A 22,990-nucleotide genomic window follows, 5' to 3' on the forward strand; every position below is an offset into this window, starting at 1 on the left:
TTCGGTATTTTCAATTTGTCTAGACCTAGCAATTGTAGCATCTAGAAAAGATCCTAATGAACCATCATTATCAAGCACAACGAAACATCATCAAAATTATAATAATTTTCAGATTCAGCAGAAGTACCAGCATGTGAAGCTTGTGGTGGTGAAACAAGTTTATTTATCACAGATGGTGAATATGAAGCAATAGAGGTACTCAGAGTTGTACCTTTTCTTGTAGTGGATGGTAATATGGCAACTTTAGTATCGCGAGGTTTACCCATGATGGAGAATTTGCAGCGAATAATATCAATCCAAGTGAACTTGCAAATAAAGCTATGCTTGATACGCGTAGAGCACACGCCCGTTGGGAACCCCAAGTGGAAGATGTGATGCGTACGGCAGCAAGTTTCCCTCGCAAGAAACCAAGGTTTATCGAACCAGTAGGAGTCAAAAATCACGTGAAGGTTGTTGGTGACGGAGTGTAGTGCGGCGCAACACCAGGGATTCCGGCGCCAACGTGGAACCTGCACAACACAATCAAAGTACTTTGCCCCAACGTAACAGTGAGGTTGTCAATCTCACCGGCTTGCTGTAAACAAAGGATTAAATGTATAGTGTGGAAGATGATGTTTGTTTGCAAAGAACAGTAAAGAACAATGTTTGCAGTAGATTGTATTCATATGTAAAGAATGGACCGGGGTCCACAGTACCACTAGTGGTGTCTCTCCGATAAGAAATAGCATGTTGGGTGAACAAATTACAGTTGGGCAATTGACAAATAGAGAGGGCATAACAATGCACATACATATCACGATGACTACTATGAGATTTAATCAGGGCATTACGACAAACTACATAGACCGCTATCCAGCATGCATCTATGCCTAAAAAGTCCACCTTCGGGTTAGCATCCGCACCCCTTCCAGTATTAAGTTGCAAACAACAGACAATTGCATTAAGTATGGTGCGTAATGTAATCAACACAAATATCCTTAGACAAAGCATTGATGTTTTATCCCTAGTGGCAACGAGCACATCCACAACCTTAGAACTTTCCATCACACTGTCCCAGATTCAATGGAGGCATGAACCCACTATCGAGCATAAATACTCCCTCTTGGAGTTACAAGTATCAACTTGGCCAGAGCCTCCACTAGCAACGGAGAGCATGCAAGAACATAAACAACACATATATGATAGATTGATAATCAACTTGACATAGTATTCCATATTCATCGGATCCCAACAAACACAACATGTAGCATTACAAATAGATGATCTTGATCATGATAGGGAGCTCACAAGATCTAACATGATAGCACAATGAGGAGAAGACAACCATCTAGCTACTGCTATGGACCCATAGTCCAGGGGTGAACTACTCACACATCAATCCGGAGGCGATCATGGTGATGAAGAGTCCTCCGGGAGATGATTCCCCTCTCCGGCAGGGTGCCGGAGGCGATCTCCCGAATCCCCGAGATGGGATTGGCGGCGGCGTCTCCGGAAGGTTTTCCGTATCGTGGCTCTCGGTACATGGGTTTTCGCGACGAAGTCTATAAGTAGGCGGAAGGGCGAGTCGGAGGGCCGACGAGGGGCCCACACGCATAGGGCGGCGCGGGCCCCCTCCGGCCGCGCGGCCCTATGGTGGCGGCGCCTCGTCGCCCCACTTCGTATCCCTTTCGGTCTTCCGGAAGCTTCATGGAAAAATAAGACCCTGGGCGTTGATTTCGTCCAATTCCGAGAATATTTCCTTTGTAGGATTTCTGAAACCAAAAACAGCAGAAAACAAGAATCGGCTCTTCGGCATCTCGTCAATAGGTTAGTGCCGGAAAATGCATAATAATAACATAAAGTGTGTATAAAACATGTGAGTATCATCATAAATGTAGCATGGAACATAAGAAATTATAGATACGTTTGAGACGTATCAAGCATCCCCAAGCTTAGTTCCTACTCGCCCTCGAGTAGGTAAACGATAACAAGGATAATTTCTGAAGTGACATGCTATCATAATCTTGATCAATACTGTAAAGCATATGAGATGAATGCAGCGATTCGAAGCAATGGTAAAGACAATGAGTAAACAACTGAATCATATAGCAAAGACTTTTCATGAATAGTACTTTCAAGACAAGCATCAATAAGACTTGCATAAGAGTTAACTCATAAAGCAATAAATTCTTAGTAGAAAGCTTTGAAGCAACACAAAGGAAGATATAAGTTTCAGCAGCTTGCTTTCAACTTCAACATGTTTATCTCATGGATATATCTCATGGATAATTGTCAACACAAAGTAATATAACAAGTGCAATAGGTAAACATGTAATAATCAATGCACACAGTTCACACAAGTGTTTGCTTCTAAGATAGAAAGAATAGGTAAATTGACTCAACATAAAGTAGAAGAATGGCCCTTCGCAGAGGGAAGCATGGATTACTATTTTTGTGCTAGAGCTTTTCATTTTGAAAACATAGAAACAATTTTGTCAACGGTAGTAGTAAATCATATGTGTTATGTATAAGACATCTTATAAGTTGCAAGCCTCATGCATAGATTACCAATAGTGCTCGCACCTTGTCCTAATTAGCTTGGATTAACATATGTTTCAACCAAGTGTTACAAAGGGGTACCGGCCTCTATGTCGCCAGTACAAAGGTCCAAGGAGATAGATCGCATTTGATTTCTCGTTTTTGATAGATCTCAACTTAGACATCCATACCGGGACAACATAGATAACAGATAATGGACTCCTCTTTAATGCATAAGCATTCAACAACATATAATATTCTCATAAGAGATTGAGGATTGATGTCCAAACTGAAACTTCCACCATGATTCATGGCTTTAGTTAGCGGCCCAATGTTCTTCTCTAACAATATGCATACTCAAACCGTTTGATCATGATAAATCTCCCTTACTTCGGATAAGACGAACATGCATAGCAACTCACATGATATTCAACAAATGTGTAATAGTTGGTGGTGTCCCCAGAAACATGGTTACCGCTCAACAAGCAACTTATAAGAAATAAGACACATAAGCTACATATTCTTTACCACAATAGTTTTTAAGGCTATTTTCCCATGAGCTATATATTGCAAATACAAAGAATAGAATTTTAAAGGTAGCACTCAAGTAATTTACTTTGGAATGGCAGAGAAATACCATGTAGTAGGTAGGTATGGTGGACACAAATGGCATAGTTTTTGGCTCAAGGATTTGGATGCACGAGAAGAATTCCCTCTCAATACAAGGCTTTGGCTAGCAAGGTTGTTTGAAGCAAACTCAAGTATAAACCGGTACAACAAAACTTACATAAGAACATATTGCAAGCATTATAAGACTCTACACTGTCTTCCTTGTTGTTCAAACACCTCACCGTAAAATATCTAGACTCTAGAGAGACCAATCATGCAAACCAAATTTTAACAAGCTCTATGTAGTTCTTCATTAATAGGTGCAAAGTACATGATGCAAGAGCTTAAACATGATCTATATGAGCACAACAATTGCCAAGTATCAAATTATTCAAGACATTATACCAATTACCACATGAAGCATTTTCTCGTTTCCAACCATATAACAATGAATGAAGCAGTTTCAACCTTCGCCATGAACATTAAAAGTAAAGCTAAGAACACATGTGTTCATACGCAACAGCGGAGCGTGTCTCTCTCCCAAACAAGGAATGCTAGGATCCAATTTTATTCAAACAAAAACAAAAATAAAAACATACAGACGCTCCAAGTAAAGCACATAAGATGTGACGGAATAAAAATATAGTTTCACTAGAGGTGACCTGATAAGTTGTCGATGAAGAAGGGATGCCTTGGGCATCCCCAAGCTTAGATGCTTGAGTCTTCTTAAAATATGCAGGGATGAACCACGGGGCATCCCCAAGCTTAGACTTTTCACTCTTCTTGATCATATTGTATCATCCTCCTCTCTTGACCCTTGAAAATTTCCTCCACACCAAACTCAAAACAAACTCATTAGAGGGTTAGTGCATAATCGAAAATTCACATATTCAGAGGTGACATAATCATTCTTAACACTTCTGGACATTTCACAAAGCTACTGAAAGTTAATGGAACAAAGAAATCCATCAAACATAGCAAAACAGGCAATGCGAAATAAAAGGCAGAATCTGTCAAAACAGAACAGTCCGTAAAGACGAATTTTTCTGGGGCACTTAACTTGCTCAGATGAAAATTCTCAAATTGAATGAAAGTTGCGTACATATCTGAGGATCACGCACGTAAATTGGCAGATTTTTCTGGGTTACCTACAGATGGGGCTGCTCAATTTTGTGACAGTAAGAAATCTGTTTCTGCGCAGTAATCCAAATCTAGTATCATCTTTACTATCAAAGACTTTACTTGTCACAACAATGCAATAAAATAAAGATAAGGAGAGGTTGCTACAGTAGTAACAACTTCCAAGACTCAAATATAAAACAAAGTGCAGAAGTAAAATAATGGGTTGTCTCCCACAAGCGCTTTTCTTTAACGCCTTTCAGCTAGGCGCAGAAGGTGTGAATCAAGTATTATCGAGAGATGAAGCATTAACATTATTACCAGGGGCTTTGGGAGTTTTCTCAACAATGCATTGTATCTTATCTATGTAAGTTTCAGAGGCTCCTCTTTCATTACTCTTAGGCTTGCTATTTTCATCAAACAAATTTTCAGGAACAAGCCAAGCATAGTTATTTTCTAGAGCTTCATGCATTCCTAGGAGCTTACTAGGTATCGATACTTTAATCTCCCCACCATCATTAACATTATTAGTGTACTTTATTCTATCCATGTCCATCTTTTCAAGTGTTCTTGCAAAATCGGTGAAAAGACCAAGCCTCTTATGCTTAATAAAAACTTTTCTAGCTTCTTTAGCTATATCACCAAATTCTCTAAGAAGGACATCTAAAACAAAATTTCTCTTTTCTCCCAATATCAGAGAGTGTAAGAAACATATGTTGGATTATAGGATTGAAATTAACAAATCTAGTTTCCAACATGTGTATTAAACAGGCAGTAGCACTTTCATAAGTAGGAGCAACTTTTACCAAGGGTGTATCTTCAAAATCTTCATCCATACTAACATGGGTGAAAAATGCTTCTATATTATCTCTTCCAATGATAGACCCTCGTCCTACTGATGTCTACGGATGCTTCTATTCTTGTAGACGGTGTTGGGCCTCCAAGAGCAGAGGTTTGTAGAACAAGCAGCAAGTTTCCTTAAGTGGATCACCCAAGGTTTATCGAACTCAGGGAGGAAGAGGTCAAAGATATCCCTCTCATGCAACCCTGCAACCACAAAGCAAGAAGTCTCTTGTGTCCCCAACACACCTAATAGGTGCACTAGTTCGGCGAAGAGATAGTGAAATACAAGTGGTATGAATAAATATAAGCAGTAGCAACGGCACTGTGAAAAGTGCTTTGCCCAGGATCGGCGTGTGGTTGATGGTGGTAATATTGCGGACAATAGAGATGCAAGTAAAACAATAAACAAGCAGCGATAGCGATATTTAGGAACAAGGCCTAGGGATCATACTTTCACTAGTGGACACTCTCAACTTTGATCACATAACAGAATAAATAAATAGATGCTAGACTCTACACTCTCTTGTTGGATGATGAACACCACTAACCGTGTAGGATTACACGAACCCTCAATGCCGGAGTTAACAAGCTCCACAATATTCGATGTTCATGTTTAAATAACCTTAGAGTGCATGACAGATCAACATAACCAAACCAAGTACTAACATAGCATGCACACCGTCACCTTCACACTACGAAAGGAGGCATAGATCACATCAATACCATCATAGCAATAGTTAACTTCATAATCTACAAGAGATCACAATCATAGCCTACGCCAAGTACTACACGATGCACACACTGTCACCATTACACCGTGCAGGAGGAATAAACTACTTTAATAACATCACTAGAGTAGCACACAAATAAATTGTGATACAAAACACATTGCAATCATAAAGAGATATAAATAAGCACTTCACTATGCTCTTCATAACAGTGAATAAGTATTCTGTGAAATATAGCCTAAGAGACCCACACGGTGCACACACTCGTCACCTTTACACACGTGGGACAAGGAGTCTCCTGGAGATCACATAAGTAAAACCCACTTGACTAGCATAATGACATCTAGATTACAAGCATCATCATATGAATCTCAATCATGTAAGGCAGCTCATGAGATTATTGTATTGAAGTACATAGGAGAGAGGTGAACCACATAGCTACCGGTACGAGCCCGAGCCTCGATGGAGAACTACTCCCTCCTCATGGGAGACAGCAGCGGTGATGAAGATGGCGGTGGTGTCGATGGAGGAGCCTTCCGGGGCACTTCCCCGTCCCGGCGGCGTGCCGGAACAGAGACTCCCGCCCCCGGATCTTGGCTTCGCGATGGCGGCGGCTCCGGAAGGTTTTCTCCGGTTTCGTCGAACGTAATAGGGTTTTCGCGACGGAGACCTTAAGTAGGCGGAAGGGCAGCCTCGGAGGGGTCCTGGTGGGACCACACACTAGGCCGGCGCGGCCGGGGCTTGGGCCGCGCCGCCCTCCGTGTCCCCACCTCGTGGCCCCACTTCGTTTCCCCTTCGGACTTCTGGAAGCTTCGTGGAAAAATAGGACCCTGGGCGTTGATTTCGTCCAATTCCAAGAATATTTCCTTACTAGGATTTCTGGAACCAAAAACAACAGAAACAAAGAATCGGCCCTTCGGCATCTCGTCAATAGGTTAGTTCCGGAAAATGCATAAATATGACATAAAGTATGCATAAAACATGTAGATATCATCAATAATGTGGCATAGAACATAAGAAATTATCGATACGTCGGAGACGTATCACCTACCAGTATGTCTTTCAGCAGTGAACTTAGGAGGAAACATGATGAACCACGCTTCCTTAATCATGGCGACGTGGCGACTAAAACCCTAGGAGGTCATCGCCGGTGATCACCGGAGATCCTGGTGATTGGGTCATTCTGATCCGATCATTGTGATCTCCTCCTTCTCCCCTTCAAGGTAACTGGTCCTTCGTCTTGTCTTCTCCATGTCTTCCCCTGCTTGGATCTGGAATGTGTGGTACTCTTCGGTGGATGATCTGGATAATGGTGTTCGGAATGTGTTGGATGGAGAGTTACACGTATGGCCTGCTAAGAAATGGATTACTTTGGTGGATGCGGCGGGTTCACCAATCATTGGCAAGTTCCTACGTAAGGATGATGGTGTTCTGGATGTTGGATCTGTGGTTGAGTTTTCGGTTTTTCATGCACTAGTGGATCATTGCATTCTTTCTCCTCCTGATCAATCTGGGTTGGATAAGGGGCCGGTGTATGATACATCTAAAACCCTAGATCTAGCTAGTCTGGTTAGGTCTTGGAAGATCACTTATTCCACAGTTAAGGATTTGGATCGGGGTCGTATGAAAGCGTATGATGGATCTTTGTGTTACTGCATGGACAAGCATCTCAGATTGTATAATGCTAAGAGTGCTCTCATTGGGTGCCAGAGAGTTTCTTCTAAGGATAGGTTTCATGTTGGTTCTAAGATACGTTTCACTGATCATGTGGTTAGATTGGGGAAGATGATTAAATCTAATCCAGCTGTGGATGATATTTCTGTTAAAGATGCGACCTCAGGGCAAGAGGGTCTTGGTGCTTCTAAGGATGCTGTCATGGATAATCAGTTTGAGGCTTTGTTGGCACAGGATCCCAAGTCTGATCAAGTTCCTGCAGATTCCTCCTCTTTGACTCATGCTGCTCTTTTTAAAGACTTAGATTTCTCCCATGGTATAAATTTTGCCAAAGATGTTAAGAATAAATTTCACAAAGAGGTGCATCCATCTTCTTCCTCTGGTCATTTCCTTATGGTGGTAGCTTTTGGCTGAGCCACTTTCAAACTTGAGGAGGATTTGGTTGGTATTGCCTTAGAATCTGCTATTGGTGGGTTTTGTGGACAGCTCAAGGTATCTCAGCTACAGGATAGAGTTTTCTCTTTATCGTATCCAATAAGGAAGTGGGTTTTCATATTCTCAAGCTTCGGAAATTCTCATGTAAGCTTTTCAAGTGCTTTTTCTATTTGTGGGGTCGAGGAGGGCCCAATTGGACATGGGAGTTTCAGAGATGGCAGAGAGAAATGGAGGAGGAATGGACTCTTGTAAGTCCATCCAAGAAAATCATGCAACATGGTTTAGCAGCTCTCAAGAAACAAGTGCCTAAGCCTATTTTAAATCTCAAGAATAAGGCTAACAAGAAGTTGGAGTTTGCCAAAAATCTTGGATATGAGGCTTGCTTGGGTTATCATAGTTCTGCTCAGCAGGGTGCTGTGACAGCTGATCCACCTGTCACGCTTGTTACTTCATCTGCTCCACATATTACTTATTCTACTACTAAGCCTCTCCCTGTTGAGAAGAATAGTTTAAATGTTGATGCTCCTATTGAACAATCAAATTTGGAGGAGAATAAGAACCTCCAAGAGGAGAGGCCTAAGTCAACTCAAGATGACTTTGGTAAGATGATTGATGACATGGCATATAAGGTTTGGAATTGTGGTCGGTGTCTTAGTATGGGTCATCGTACTCCTGATTGCACCAATGAGATTCGATGTCGGTCATGTTTTAGTTATGGTCATGTCAGAAAGAAGTGCTTGGCTAATAAAGATAGAGGGAAAGTTTGGGTGCCTAAACGGGTACATAAGGGTACGGTCTTGGGTACCTGTACGGATAAGGAAGTTGCTACTTCTGGAGTTGCCGCCTCGGCTTCTGCTTCTATTAATGATATGCTAGATACCCTGCAACAGTTCGAGCACATTAACCCTGTCTCTCCTTCTGTCTCGGCGAGTCCGTCTTCTTCGCAGGCGATGGCGGTTTTCGAGGTAGATCCAACTCCATGGCTTCCTTGGGGGCATGAGATCATCGACGGCGGGCCGACTCGCCTGCCGCGGACCTTCTACTTCGCCTCACAAGATCCACCACCGTGGCACATGGACTATTGCATTGCGCTGGTTGATCCTCCGCCGCCGCCGGCAGCGATGGCGCTTTGGAGGGAGCAAGTGCATAACTTCCTGGCTGGGCCACTGCAACGCAATGTGGTAACGTCCCAGCCTAGCTTATTTGGTGTTGGTCTTTATCAGATGAGTAGTCCAAATTCGGTGAATGCTCTAGTTCAGCATGGTCAGTACCAGATTCAGAATAGATTGCTGAGGTTCGTGCATGTGGGTGAGGCGCCGCAAAATCATCGGGCTGCTTTGGGGTTTCGTCGTGGGTGGTTGATGTTTCTAGGTGTGCATCCAGATTATCGCAATGACTTTGATATTGCACAGGCAGTTGCTACTTTTGGTCAGTATCACACCTGGAACAATAATGATCCTGTCATGGATAGGGTACTGGTTTATGCTTCCTTCCCTTCACCACAGTTGGTGCCTCGTGATGTTGTGTTTGGGAAATTTGCTACAGTTGGAGGGGCTAAAGAATCATGGACGGCTCCGAGATATATCCTCACAGCCAGAGTTTGTCGAAGCATTGCCAGCTGATGAGGATCAGATGCCACCAGATGGTAATCCTCATCCTTTCCCAGGAGAACTCCAGGCCAACAACAACATATTTGTTAATCCTCAGTTTCCAGAGATTGGGTGGGATGCTGTGCAGGATGTTGGGCATGATCAGCAAGGAAATCAGGGGGGCCCTCATGGGCAACAAGGTGGTTGGGGTTTGGGAAACAATGTGCAACATGATGGTTGGGGTGCTTGGGAGCAAGGTGAAGTGGTACTCCATGATATTCAGGAGTCTATGGTGATCAATATGTCTGACAGCTCAGGGTCTTCAGTTAACATGATGGAAGGGCAGCACCAGCAACAGGAGGAGGGTTTGCAGATACTGCACAATGTGCTCAATATTGGAATGGTTCATACAGTGGTGGGGCCTACATTGCCACCTGAGATGTTGTATGCACAAGCTTTGCAATTGGCTCTTCCTTCATGGCTTTGTATGCAAGTGCCTAAGGGACTCTCTGTTCCTTTTGGTTTTCTGAAGAAAGTTTTTGGGACTGAGTCAGTGTTGGACTTGCAAAAGGGGACCCAGCACCTTGTGAGCCTCATGGATTCTGGTTGGCTGCAGGTGCCTATGATTGGTGCTGATGTTGTTAGTAGTGTGGACAAAAGACATGAGCTGCAGGGAGTCTTGCAGCATGAGATCCTTAGTCCCAGACCTAAGAAAAGGAGAACAAAGGCCACCGCACCTCTGGTGCAATCTACAGAAAGGAGGTTCACTAGAAGCTACCTCAAGATGGATGGGTATAGGCCAACACCTGTGTTGGCAGTACATCCTAAGATTAGGAAGAAGGTGAGAGCCAAGAACTTGCTGATGACAATGGAACAAGAGGCAGTGGGGCAGGAGAAGGTTCAGGAGGAGGAAAGGAGGAATGAGGAACAATCAGTACCTGTGCCACCTATTCCTTTGGCTATGTTGCAGAGAGTGGGTTACTCATTGGGGATAGCACCTGATAGATTGAGCAAGGAACAGATTGAGGCTGGTCCTGGTGATGAGCAAGGAAAGGAGTCACCCAATGAATAAGTTGCAACCGTTATTCGCTTCTTGGCAAGCATCGCTGCTGGTGGGATGCTTTTGGTGTGTGGGTGTCATGTGTTACTTTTGTGTTGGTGTTATGGGTTTATGGCAGTGAAGTTACTGTTATTTTCAGTAGTATGACCATGGTGTATGAACTATTAAAGCACTATTATATTATGGGCTCTGTTGGCATTATGTGTCAGCCTGGTGAAGTATTTTGTTTTATTCCTCATGACTGTGGTGTATAAGAGAAAATGGCGTGTGTTCTGTTGGAATGTTCGTGGTTTGAATTCAGATAATAGACAAAGGGAAGTGAGATCCAAGATAGAGGAAAGTGAGTGTGATGTGATTTGCTTACAAGAAACTAAATGTGAATCTTTTGACTGGACCCTTATTAGAAAATTTTGCCCCAAAAGGTTTGATAACTTTGCTTTTTCCCCATCTATGGGGGCTTCTGGGGGTATAATTGTCATTTGGAACTCCTCTGTGTTCACTGGTATGTTGGTACAATCTGTCAAGTATGGGGTGCAAGTTGAATTCACTTCTGTGCATAATAGTGAGTCTTGGAACTTGATTTGTGTTTATGGGCCCTGCCAAGGGGAAGAAAGGGATAACTTTGTGTCTTGGCTTTATAATATACATATTCCAGCTGATGAGAATTGGATTATTTTGGGGGATTTTAATTTTGTGAGATCACAAGATAATAGGAACAGGCCTGGAGGTGATATCAATGATATGTTCTTGTTTAATGAAATTATTGGTCACTTGGGGTTGCTTGAATTACCTATCAAAGGCAGAGCTTATACTTGGTCTAATATGCAGAAGGAGCCATTATTAGAGCAGTTGGATTGGTTCTTTACCGGTGCTAATCTGGATAACAGATTATCCCAATACCATGGTGTTTCCCCTAGCAAAAATTGGTTCTGACCATGTGCCATGTGTGTTAAATGTGGATACCAATATACCCAAAGCATCTCTGTTTAGATTTGACAACTATTGGGTTAATATGCCTAGGTTTTTGGAATATGTTAAGAGTTCATGGGATAAGGGGTCTAAAAAGAATTATAGCTCAGCTATTTTGGCAGACAAATTAAAGACCTTAAGGCATGAACTGAAGAAGTGGCATGTTAGTATGGCTAAATTGAAACAGATGATCAAGAACTGTAATTCAGTGATCTTATCAATGGACTCTTTGGAGGAGCAAAGGCCTTTGTATGTGGCTGAATTTAATTTCAGAAGAATTGTTAAGGAGCATTTGGATGGCTTGCTCCTGGCTGAGTGTAATTACTGGAGGAAGCGTTGCACTATTAGGTGGATTCAACTTGGGGAGGATAACACAAAATTCTTTCATGCCATGACTACTGAAAGATATAGGAGGAATACTATTTCTATGCTCAGAGATGTTGATGGGAATGAAGTAACTGATCATGATAGTATGGCAGGATTGTTTTGGAGGGAGTATAAGGAGAGGATGGGCAGGTCTGAGTCCATCTCTATGCAATTTGATTTGGATAGAATCCTGCACAAGGTGGATGGTTTGCAGGAGCTAACTAGGCCCTTTGAAGAGACAGAGATGGATGAAATAATCAAGCATATGCCAGCAGATAGGGCTCCTGGGCCTGATGGTTTTAATGGTTTGTTCTTAAAAAAGTGTTGGTCTATAGTCAAGCAAGATTTTTACAAACTAGCTGCTGATTTTTATGATGAGACTATTCAGCTCAAGAATATTAATGGCTCTTTCATCACCTTGGTACCTAAAAAGCCTGTCCCTGTGCAGGTCAATGATTTTAGGCCCATCTCTTTGACAAGTGTGTGTGTGTGTGAAATTTCTCACTAAGCTGGCTGCAAATAGATTGCAAGATAAAATTCTTTCTTGTATACATAAGAATCAATATGGTTTCTTGAGGGGCAGGTCCATCCAAGATTGTTTGGCTTGGTCATTTGAATATCTATACTTGTGCCATGCCTCTAAAAAACCAATCATACTCCTCAAGTTGGACTTTGCTAAAGCTTTTGATACTATTGAGCATGAGGCTATACTGCAAGTTATGAGGTATAAAGGATTTAATGATAAATGGATAAATTGGGCTAGAATCATCTTATCCACTGGTACATCTTCTATTCTTTTGAATGGTATACCTGGGAAACAATTTGAGTGCAAAAGAGGAGTAAGGCAGGGGGATCCAATATCTCCTTTGTTTTATCTCTTTGGTTCTGATCTATTGTAGTCTGTGCTGAATGACTTGGTACAGCAAGGGTTATTGACACTGCCTATCCACACAAATGACCCTGACTTCCCTATTGTCCAATATGCTGATGATACTTTACTTATTTTGCCTGCTGATAAGGATCAGCTGTTGCTCATAAAGGATACTTTGAGAAAGTTCTCATTATCAACTGGATTAAAGATTAACTTTGACAAGTCTCAAATGTTACCAATTAATGTTCCTGAGGATTTATTCCAAGAACTGGTTGATGTATTTCAATGTCAGGTGGGTAAAATGCCTTTTACTTACTTGGGCTTGCCTGTTGGCATCACTAAACCAACAATTACTGAATTGTCACCATTGGTGTGTCGTCTTGAGAGGAAGTTAACATCCAGCTCTAGTTTTTTATCTCAAGGGGCACGTTTGCAGTTGATTAATTCTGCGCTGTCTTCTATGCCATTGCATTTCCTGTGTTCTTTGCAACTGCCCATTGGGCTGACTAATCAATTGGATAGAATTCTGAGACAGTGTTTGTGGAGAGATAAGGATGGTATGCCAAAACAGTCTTTAGCTGCATGGGAATTGGTATGTAAGCCTAAATTAAAAGGAGGATTGGGGATTGTCAATTTTCAAAAGCAGAATGCTGCTCTACTCATTAAATTCCTGGATAAGTTCTATAATAGGAAGGCTTTACCTTGGGTTGATCTGGTATGGTTTGCACATTATCAGGGTAAGGTGCCTCATGAGGAGAAATTGTGTGGTTCTTTTTGGTGGAGAGATGTCATGAAGCAAGTTGATAATTTCAGAGGAGTAGCAGCTGTTATTCATGGCAAAGGTGATACCTTATTGTTCTGGTCTGATAATTGGAGAGTCAATGGTTCTTCTTTACCTTTCTGCCAAAGATACCCCAGGCTATTTTCTTATGCACTCTTGCCAAATGCATCTTTGGTGGATATGTATCATGAGGAGGATTTGGAATCAATGTTCTATTGGCCTCTGTCTGTTCAAGCTTACCAGGAATTGGGGGAGGTCAAGCAAATTTTACAGGATAATCCTTTGACACAAGACAATGATCAGTGGGTGTATATTTGGGGAGAGCATTATGCTTCGGCTAGATTCTATAAGCACATTCATGATCACATACAGGTGCCTAGTGTATATAAATGGCTTTGGAAATCATGTTGTATCATGAAGCATAAGGTGTTTGCTTGGATGCTGATATCAGATAGACTAAACACAAGAGACTTGCTGAAGAGAAGGCACTGGCATGTCACTGATGATGAACATTGTGTGCTTTGCCCAGGTAGAAGTTATGAAGATCGTATCCACTTGTTCTTTGAGTGTAATTTCAGCAGGAGAATTTGGAACTATTTACGTGATTGAGTGGGTGGGTACTGATGACATGCAACAGGTTTTGAATGGAGCAAGGAAGAATTTTGCTAAGCCTTTTTTCATGGAAGTAGTCATCTTGGCTTGTTGGAATATTTGGTTACTCAGAAATGGGAAGATCTTCAGTGCTGAGGTTCACTCTTTCATTAAGTGGAAGGGGAAGTTTATTCATGATATCTCTTTGTTGCAATATAGGATAGAACAGAAGCATAAGGATAGACTGTTAGACTGGATTATGTCTCTACCTTAGAGCCTTTTTTCCTTGATGTACATAGTTTTTCTTTTGTTTTTGGTTTCTGTACATAACTTTCTTTAATTGAGAGTAATAAAATGCTGCGGGGCTGTTGCCTCACAGTCTTGGGTTTCAAAAAAAAAAAAAATTGGAAGAAATGCGAGAATCTGAAAAAGAAGTAAAAGACTTGGATGGTTGTTTATTACCAGCTGTGTCGAGATTCTTCTCGGCCTTTCGCCGCATGGCTCTCTGCATGACGTCCTCATCCGTAGGTCTAGCCCCATCATCTGTAAGAGCATACCGGCCACTTCGACTCACCGTCGGCTGAACGACGGGAGGAGGGACAGTGGAAGGGGGCTGCTGCACGGTGTAGCCTGGCGATGGAGAGACCGAACGCGATGAAGAGCCTGTCGAAGCTGGAGAAGAAGTCGGCGGTACAGGGGAAGGGGTTGGTGTAGTCCCTTGTACCGAAGCAGTGTCAGTGATAAAGCGAGAGAAACCTTTACTAAAAATCCTGCTTGGATTGTCGTATTTGAGCTCAAAATATATGGGGGAGCAATTTTTTTTTGTCGACAGAGACCAGAAATAATCGTAGCTGGTTCGCCTTTTTCTTGTACCCTAGTCCCGGTTTCAGCCCTTGTTGCCTTGTTGGAGCATAGGAGGCGATGGAGTGGAAACTCACGGGTGGAAAAGCAAACTAGGGGTGTGTTTGGTAGCCCGGGTCATTTGGAATTTACCCTCCCACTTGAGATATCTCACCTCATACAAGTTGGCCTGAGATTTTGTCGTATGTTTGTTAGCCTGTATGTGTTGGGAGAAGCTGGACTGAGTTACTCGTGTTTGGTAGACCGTATGGGTTGAGAAATAACGAGAGGTCCAACTTTTACACAAGAGCCCTCGCACAAAAAGATAAAAAAGCAATCGGGTCCAAAAAAGCACCACACCGTGTCGGCATCTTTCTTCTCGCCGCGGTGTCGCGGGGCGGCGGCGGGCCGTGGGCGGCGGCGGCGGCGTGCCGGAGGCCTTCTCGTCGTTGGTGGCGGGCCGGAGGGCGCCGGCACGAGGTCGTGCCTCCGCTCGGTCGTGCCGGGAGACGTGGAGGGCCGAAGGAGGGTCGTAGCGGGAAGATGACCGGCCCGGGAGCCTTCACGTCGACGGTGGCGGGCCGTGCGGCGGCGGTTGAGCGACACGGCCCGCGTGCTGGAGGCCTCCTCGTCGGCGGTGGCGGGCCGGCGACCTCGTGCCTCTTCTCGGCCGTGCGGGAGACGTGGAGGGTTGGAGCGCGAAGAGGACCGGCTCGGGACCCTTCACGTCGACGGTGGCGGGCGCGAGGGCGCCGGCGCGAGCCCCCGGCATCCCTTGCTGCAGCTCGGCCGCCGGGAGAGGAGGAGGGCGGGAGGAAGGTCGGAAGCAAGAGGAGAAGGAAAGGGGGAGAATGGGGAGGGAAAAGAGGTGGGGGTGCGGGGTCCGGGGGTGCGGTGGAGCGTCGCTACGGTTGTTTGCGGGACGAGCTCAGCTCGGTCGACTTGTGAAGCTCGATTCCAGCTTCACAACCCGACCTGGCTGAGAGCCTTTTTCCGTATGAGCCCAGCAGTGTTGAGACGGACCGAGCCGAGCTACCAATCAAAGTATAGGCTCATCAGCTGGGTTGAGATGAGATATTCTGAGCTCCCCCAGTCTACCAAACACACCCTAGGTAGAGCGGATGTGCGTGGAGGCAGCGCGCGGGCTGGGGCCGAAAATTCTCCGTTTCGAAATCTGCCCCAATTTTTTGGCGTCCCCATTCGCACCCTCCAGGCTCTCTATCTCTCACCTCGTGGGCAAATTTCCCCCTCCGCGCCGCGCCGCCCCGCCCACTTCCACTCCCGCTCCTCCGCCGTCTCAATCCCATCCACCTGCGCGCCTCCGACGCCGCCGCCGCGTCCGGAAGGGAAGGAGCGAGCGGCGCCCGTCGGACCCTTCCCGGAAGCTTCCCCGCGGCGGCGACCTCCCGGCTTCCAGGTGAGCGCCACCTACCTGCCCTTCCCAGACGATCCCCATCGCCGGCGCTCCCGCCCCCGCTCGCCGGACCCCTCCACTCCCCCACCCGCCTGCTGCCGCCAGGAAACACTAAAACCTAACTCCATACCCCGTCCTCGCCGCCGGCACCCGCCCGCCCCGCTAGCCGCCGGATCGGCGCCCAGATAGGGTCCCCCGCCATCTGCCGCAACACGCCACCGGCCGCCCCTCCCGTACGGTTTGATCTGGCACCAGACTAGGTTTCTGGGGCTAATCCTACTGTTCGCCGTTCAGATCCAGCCCCCCTACGCCTCCTCACCAAAACAACATCACTACCGAAATAATGATACATTTGTATGCCATTTACCGCCTGTAACGCCCCCTTCCGAGATCACTCCTAGCGAGATGCGGGAAATAACCCTAACGCCGCTCTTCGGTTGCAGGCTGATGGAGTGAAAGGGTCCGCCGGCGACGCTGAGGCACGGCGGGATGCGGCAGAGGTAGATAGAGGACTTCGAGGATATAATGGCGCAGGCTGCCGTCGAATCTGCTGTGAGCGGTGGCGCGCTGATCGGGAGGCCAGCGGAGGTCCCGAGGATGAAGAGGAAGACCCCCTCGGAGCTAAGGGTAATGCCTCTGTTAAACTTTGTTTTTGTCTCTAACCCATGATTGTTTTGTTGTCATTGATCATTAATACTGCATCTGGGGGAATCTGGTGGAATTCGACATCAAACTTCTTTTACTGCTAATGAAATTCTAGCTTTATCATGCAACGCTCAACTGGTCCCAAATAAGACCTTAATGTACCTTGCCATTGTATGCTACTATGACCTGTGAGGCTATACCAATGATACAACCGAACGCCATGTCTCAAAGTTCTTTACTGCTAATGAAATTCTAGCTTTAAAATGCAACGCTCAACTGGTCACAAATAAGACCTTAATGTACCACGCCATTGTAATCTACCAACTCAAATCTGCTGCAAATGCTACATCGGGTAAATTGCTAAATCAAACTTGTATGCTGCTCTCACCTGTGAGGCTATACAAATACAAATGATGTGACCGAATGTCACGCCTCCACAATATGTAGCCACATCACTGAAATTATTAGCTACAAGGCACATCCTACTGTAGCATTATATGGCATATGGCTGCAGTTGGACACTGAAAGTTATTCCAACCATTGTTTCCTGCAGGGAGAGCAGTTGAAGCGACACACATCTGAAAAGGTTGCTAATGACCAGTTATTTGCTTCTGCGGCGTTTGATAGGTAAGTCCGATGTAATTATGCATAGTGGTGTTCTTCTTGTGCGTTGATAAGGAATTTGATAATCATCTTGTGGGTCTAGGTCAAGCAATGGGCTTAGAAACCCAGAACAGCCAAAGATTTCAAAATATATCAACACACGTGTTACAGAGGTCTTCCAAGTGAAGAAATCCAGAAATGTTGGAAAGGAAAATTGCAAGGTTAGACATCTGAGACTGTATTATCCATTTCGTTGGGCTTAATGGTTTTCATTGCTCTGCATAGTCTCTCATAGCATCATGTTGGTTGGAGTATTAATTATGCTGCGACTGTAATATCTTGAAAACAGGATGCTTTACCGAATAATGACAAGGCTCCCAAGTCTGCTGTCGCTGTAACGACTTCACAGTCTGAATCTGTATCATCTTTGTTCCCACGGTAATTGTTTGACCAGATGTTGTATCTTATTTTGTATCATGCTCATGCTCTTATATGGATTCTTTTTTCACAAGCCATGGCGACTCTGCTAAGTTGGACTCTTCTACTCCATCGCTTGCGGAGGCAGCAAAGCCAGGCTTTAGGAAAGCTGAGAAATACAGTGAGAATGCTCTACGGAGTGTATCTGAGCTTCATGTTGGTGATGAGAAGCAGGCTGGATCTAACAAATTTGACATGGTAAGGAGCATCTACCTATTGCACTACAGTATACGTATATTACCTCATGCACTAATCTTTCTAGTGCCTTATGATAGGAAAAAGTGATGAAAGGGTTTGGAGCTCGTGATGCTTCTGGAGCCCCCAATGCTACTAACATACAAATTGGTGATGTTCCTTTGAAGTCTTCAGAGGCATGCCCTTCTAAGATTACAATACCAGGAAAAAGAGCTCCTTTGGATCTCACCTTGAAGACTACTCTGCAGTTTGTTTCATCATCTTCTGTGAAGTGGTGGGTTGGCATTAGCTTATCTAGTATTTCCTTCTTATCTTCCAAGCTTCTTTGTTTAGAAAACACACTCTCCCCAAGTATTCCAAACTGCTGAACTGGTGACATATCTCAGTTGGCTCTATGAAAATTAGTTATGCAATGGTCATGTGCCTATTAATCACATAAGAATCTTAACTACATGTGCAAGAAAATTTTGACGCATTTCAATGTACTATTGCTGCCTACGCTCAATGCTCTAGGCGATATTATGTACTCCCTCCGCTCGTATTTAATTGACTTTGATTAGAACCAGAGCTAGTTCATTTGTCTTATATCCATGTGTCGATTAAAGCCGAACAGAGGTAGTAGTGCAACATTCTCAACATAGAGTCACTAGGGAAAAATTTCAGAATTACTTGCAAGTTGTCTTCTATTATTGTCTTCGTTATGTTTATTTAGATTTTCTGCCTCTAAGACCCTAATTATAATAATAACTCTGGCTTGTAACAGGTGTCATAATTTAAGTACAAGTTTATTTAGGGGCAGTATTGCTGGACCCATTTCTCAGAGTTATCGTGGTAGGTCCCAAAATTCACGACGAACAAGGCCCGAGAGCAACAAGGAACTCTTATTCTCGAGGGCACTCCAGTCATGGGTATATCCACAATCCGTGTTACCGGCTTCCATCGTATCTGTTATGCTCTCATCAACTGCACGAGGAGGTAATCACTGGACCTGAATTATCGTGTATTTTTAAGATAAATTATCCCTGTAATTTTGGTGGATGTATCACTTTACTCTTTCCCCTTCTGGCATGTAGAAAAAGAATTCCTTGACAAAAGGTATCAGGACTGGGAAGATTCGTTTCAGAATCTTTACTACATGCTCCGGAACAATATGTTGAATATCTTTTATGGTATCTTCTTGTTCCTCTGACCTCAATTATCCATTTACTTGACAAGTCATTTATATGGGAATGATAATCCTTTTCATTTGTACATGCACAATGTTTCTGTATTATTTCTTATAAAAAAGCAATAGCTCATGACAGTTTGTCTGAAATTTCATTTATGAAGGGGAAGATGCATTTCTGGCTGTATATAATATATATTTCTGTCTGCCGTACACTTTTTTTAATAATAAGGTTGATAATTCTGAACATGTAATGCAGCATTTGTCTCAAGGTCACCTTCATTTGCATTCCCATTTCATACTCCTTGGAATTAATTAAATTTAAGGTTCTACTAGACTTTTACTCCATGCCTAACCCTCCTTCATCGTACTGAACACAATTTTTTTTGTTCTAGTTTATACGGCACAATTTGTTGCTCTATTTATTGGCGGAAACTGTTTGGAGAAGCAGTCTTGTAATGCATACTTATCACAATCTACCCGTGGCATACGGTCATTACTCCGAAAACATGTGAGTTAATCTTTTCCATAGCTCACTATTGTTTCCATATTTCTTGTCAAAATATCTAGTTATCTACCTACATATTACAATGCAACATTTCTGTTGCCGACCAACTATTACCTCATTATATTACTGCTTTTAATTTGTAACTGGCAGTGTTCATCAAGTTATATCAATTCATTGGTTGGCAAGGCTATTCCAGATTTCTTCATTACATTTTTTTTCCCATTTTTTGATTACTTGCAACTTAGTACTAGTTCCATGTGCAAACATGTGAGTAAATCATTCATACTTTTGTGATTTAACCAATGGTACTTCTGTTTCTCCATTTTACTGAAAGCATTATCTTTTTGGTGGTTGAAGTCAATTTTGTCATGTTGGATCAATGATTATTTGACAATCTGACTGCATTCTTGCAGGGTGTTCGCTTTTCTATGCCTCTTTGCAATACTGAAGTGGAGGAGGCTACTGAGGATGACCTGATTGAATTTTCAAAAATCCAAACACTCAATCTAGGCCAGGTTCCATTTGCTTCTTCAACCTTTTCCTTTATTTGCTGTAGTCAGGCTGCAGCTACTGACTTAGTGGGATATTTTTATCGAACTTGCAGACACTTCATATAGATGCTCTATCTGAGGTGGATAACACCACACAGTCCCTCCTTTCATTTACTGGCAACAAGAGCGTTCATGGCTTATATGATGTCCTGTTGAACTACAAGTAGGGTGCTCAATCTCAACTAATTATTCTGTTCTCTTTAGCACCCCTGCTCAATCTCGACTAATTATTCTGTTCTCTTTAGCACCCCTGAATTTCATTTCATGTTGTATAGCCTAAATTTGATTTTTTTTCAGGTCCTTTCTGAATTCATTATCTGCCACTGATGTCCCAGTGTTATATTCACCAGTGCCATTTCAGAATAGTTGCCTCCATATTCCAGAGGTAATTTGCATTTCTATATAGGAGTACTTTGTTTTCATCGTGCTACCTTAGGCAAGCCAAATGGTCCACAGTAGTATTGATTTATCTTGTTCATTTGATTATCTGTTAATAAGTTGCAAAACACTCTGACTAGAAGCCCTTATTCATCTGCTTGAATTAGAACCAGCCATACCATTTTTTAACATTGTAATCATACAATGGGAAGTTACCTGGTTGCAATTGGCTGACTAAAAAAATCTGATTACCCCGTTACAGGTCATATGCAGGGAAATGAGGAAAGCCGACACCGGCTCGGCCTCCTCTGTTGCCATCGACGAACCCGGATCAGCGCTTGCTCCTCCTTTAGGGGGCAACATGTGCTACAGCATGGAGATAAAGGACGTGGTCATCCCGCCGTGGGTGGTCTCTGGCGTCTGCGCCGCGATGAGCGCGGACGCGGATCAGTTTGATGTAACGTAAGTACAACACCTCCCTGTCATGACCCTGTTTGTAATCTTGTCAGGGCGCACTGAAAAACGATTGATCTTGGGTTCTTGCAGGATCGCGACCGAGCCCTCGTCCATGGGCTTGAACGCCGCCTTTGCCTCTGTAGGCGGAAACACCCAGCCGTCGAAGACGCCTACACCCGACGGCGGCTGCGAGGCCCTGGGTGTCCCTGGCGCTGTGCTGGTCCCGTCATTGCACACCGCCTCGCTCCGGCGCCTCAGCTACAACAACGGCGAGTACGTAGCGCACACGACCGTCTGAGCTCCTTGGACGCCCCGGAGTGGTGTCTGGGAGCAGAGGCTGGCCCTTGTACGCAGCCAACCTTTGGTGTTCCAGTGTGGAAGGCTGCTCCGTCCACACTTTGTTCCTCCAGGCCTCCACGGCAAGAAGCCCCATGGCGTAGATGGAAGCTAGAAGAGCCTTGTAGGAGCGGCATCCAAAGCCTGGGCTTTTGCAGAGGATTCTGGAAAGCGCGCGTGTGTGGAGGTGGTTTGTAACTTTTGAGCCTGTGCTGGTGATTTATTCACAGGACATATTGTTACACTTGACTGGTTGTTTGTTTAATGGAGCCGTGGCTACGGAAAAAGGAACGGAGAAATGATTGTTAAATAGTGTATTATTTTGAATCAGTTGCTCGTTGTTTATCTGGATGATTTTTGGCGGGAGGATCTTTGACCAGCAGGGCCAGACTGGGACAAAGGAAAGAAAGTGGCGCCTCTTTTTCTTGTCTTTTTGGACGGGTTTGGTGTTTGGTCAGGCTTATCATGTTGCCACTGCTGTGTGATGATTTCCATCTGTACTTTTGGGTCTTTATCGATCATATGGTAGTGATTAGCCAAGAGTAAATACTCCTCTTCTTCTGTAGTTAAATAATTACTAGATTATCTCTCTCTCTAGAAAAGGAAGTATTTGATGATTTGGTAATGATTAACCAAGAGTAAAACCAATAGATACCCTTCTTCTTCTGTCGTTTTGTATTGGTTTTTGGCGGGAACAGAGCAGATGAAACGGAACTCATACACACCCATCCTCTCTCTCTGCTGCGCTTTCCCTTGATCCGAGACGATTTCCTTTTCCAGGTCTGTCGAGAGGGATCACGCACCTGGCGCTGTGTCGCATGACCAGGAACAGCCAGCCATAGAAGGGATACGATGGAGCTCGGTCGTGCTCCTGCCAAACCAAACCAGAGCAAAGCAAAGCTGCCACACACCAACCACCACGGCAACGGCACCACCCTTCTTCTCTGACCAGTCCGGCCCCTGCCACCCCTTCCCCAGCAGCGCCGGTCATCTTTTGTCTTCTTATTCCCGTCCTCCACCACCGCTGCCGCTTTCTTGCAACGCAATCCGTCCTTCCTGCTCCGTTCGCCAAGAAGGAGGGAGGAGGCCGACGAGCTCTCGGTCCACCGCGCGCCATGACCTCCGCCGCCATCCACGCCGTCCTGCGCCGCCGCGCCATGGCCGACGACCGCCTCGGCTTCCTCGGCCTTGGCGGCGGGGACGACGACGACGCCTACTGGGCCTCCCCGCCGCGCCTCTACGACTTCTCCAAGCACCAGCTCAAGGACCA

At 44.3% G+C, this 22,990-nt stretch overlaps 1 protein-coding gene across 1 annotated transcript; it reads left to right on the top strand.

Moving 5' to 3' along the window:
* Positions 1-16,930: 16,930 nt before the first annotated feature.
* Positions 16,931-21,682, top strand: LOC124655031 (protein downstream neighbor of son homolog). The gene is made up of 14 exons (XM_047194002.1): positions 16,931-17,033; positions 17,605-17,678; positions 17,758-17,875; positions 18,004-18,092; positions 18,167-18,329; positions 18,407-18,600; positions 19,090-19,301; positions 19,400-19,495; positions 19,887-20,002; positions 20,413-20,514; positions 20,604-20,713; positions 20,848-20,935; positions 21,191-21,390; positions 21,475-21,682. The coding sequence occupies exons 1-14, from the start codon at positions 16,932-16,934 to the stop codon at positions 21,680-21,682; spliced, it is 1,872 nt and encodes a 623-aa protein (XP_047049958.1). The 5' UTR covers position 16,931.
* The last annotated feature ends 1,308 nt before the right edge of the window (positions 21,683-22,990 follow it).

Source organism: Lolium rigidum, chromosome 5 (genome assembly GCF_022539505.1).
Source record: "Lolium rigidum isolate FL_2022 chromosome 5, APGP_CSIRO_Lrig_0.1, whole genome shotgun sequence".
Lineage (NCBI taxonomy): Eukaryota > Viridiplantae > Streptophyta > Magnoliopsida > Poales > Poaceae > Lolium > Lolium rigidum.

What these genes read in the sequence shown, in the direction of transcription:
- LOC124655031 (XM_047194002.1), top strand. Translation starts at nt 16,932, where the DNA reads ATGGCGCAGGCTGCCGTCGAATCTGCTGTGAGCGGTGGCGCGCTGATC. An exon ending in AGACCCCCTCGGAGCTAAGG is followed by an intron (nt 17,034 to 17,604) that starts GTAATGCCTCTG and finishes TGTTTCCTGCAG; the next exon opens with GGAGAGCAGTTGAAGCGACA. An exon ending in TCATCATCTTCTGTGAAGTG is followed by an intron (nt 18,601 to 19,089) that starts GTGGGTTGGCAT and finishes GGCTTGTAACAG; the next exon opens with GTGTCATAATTTAAGTACAA.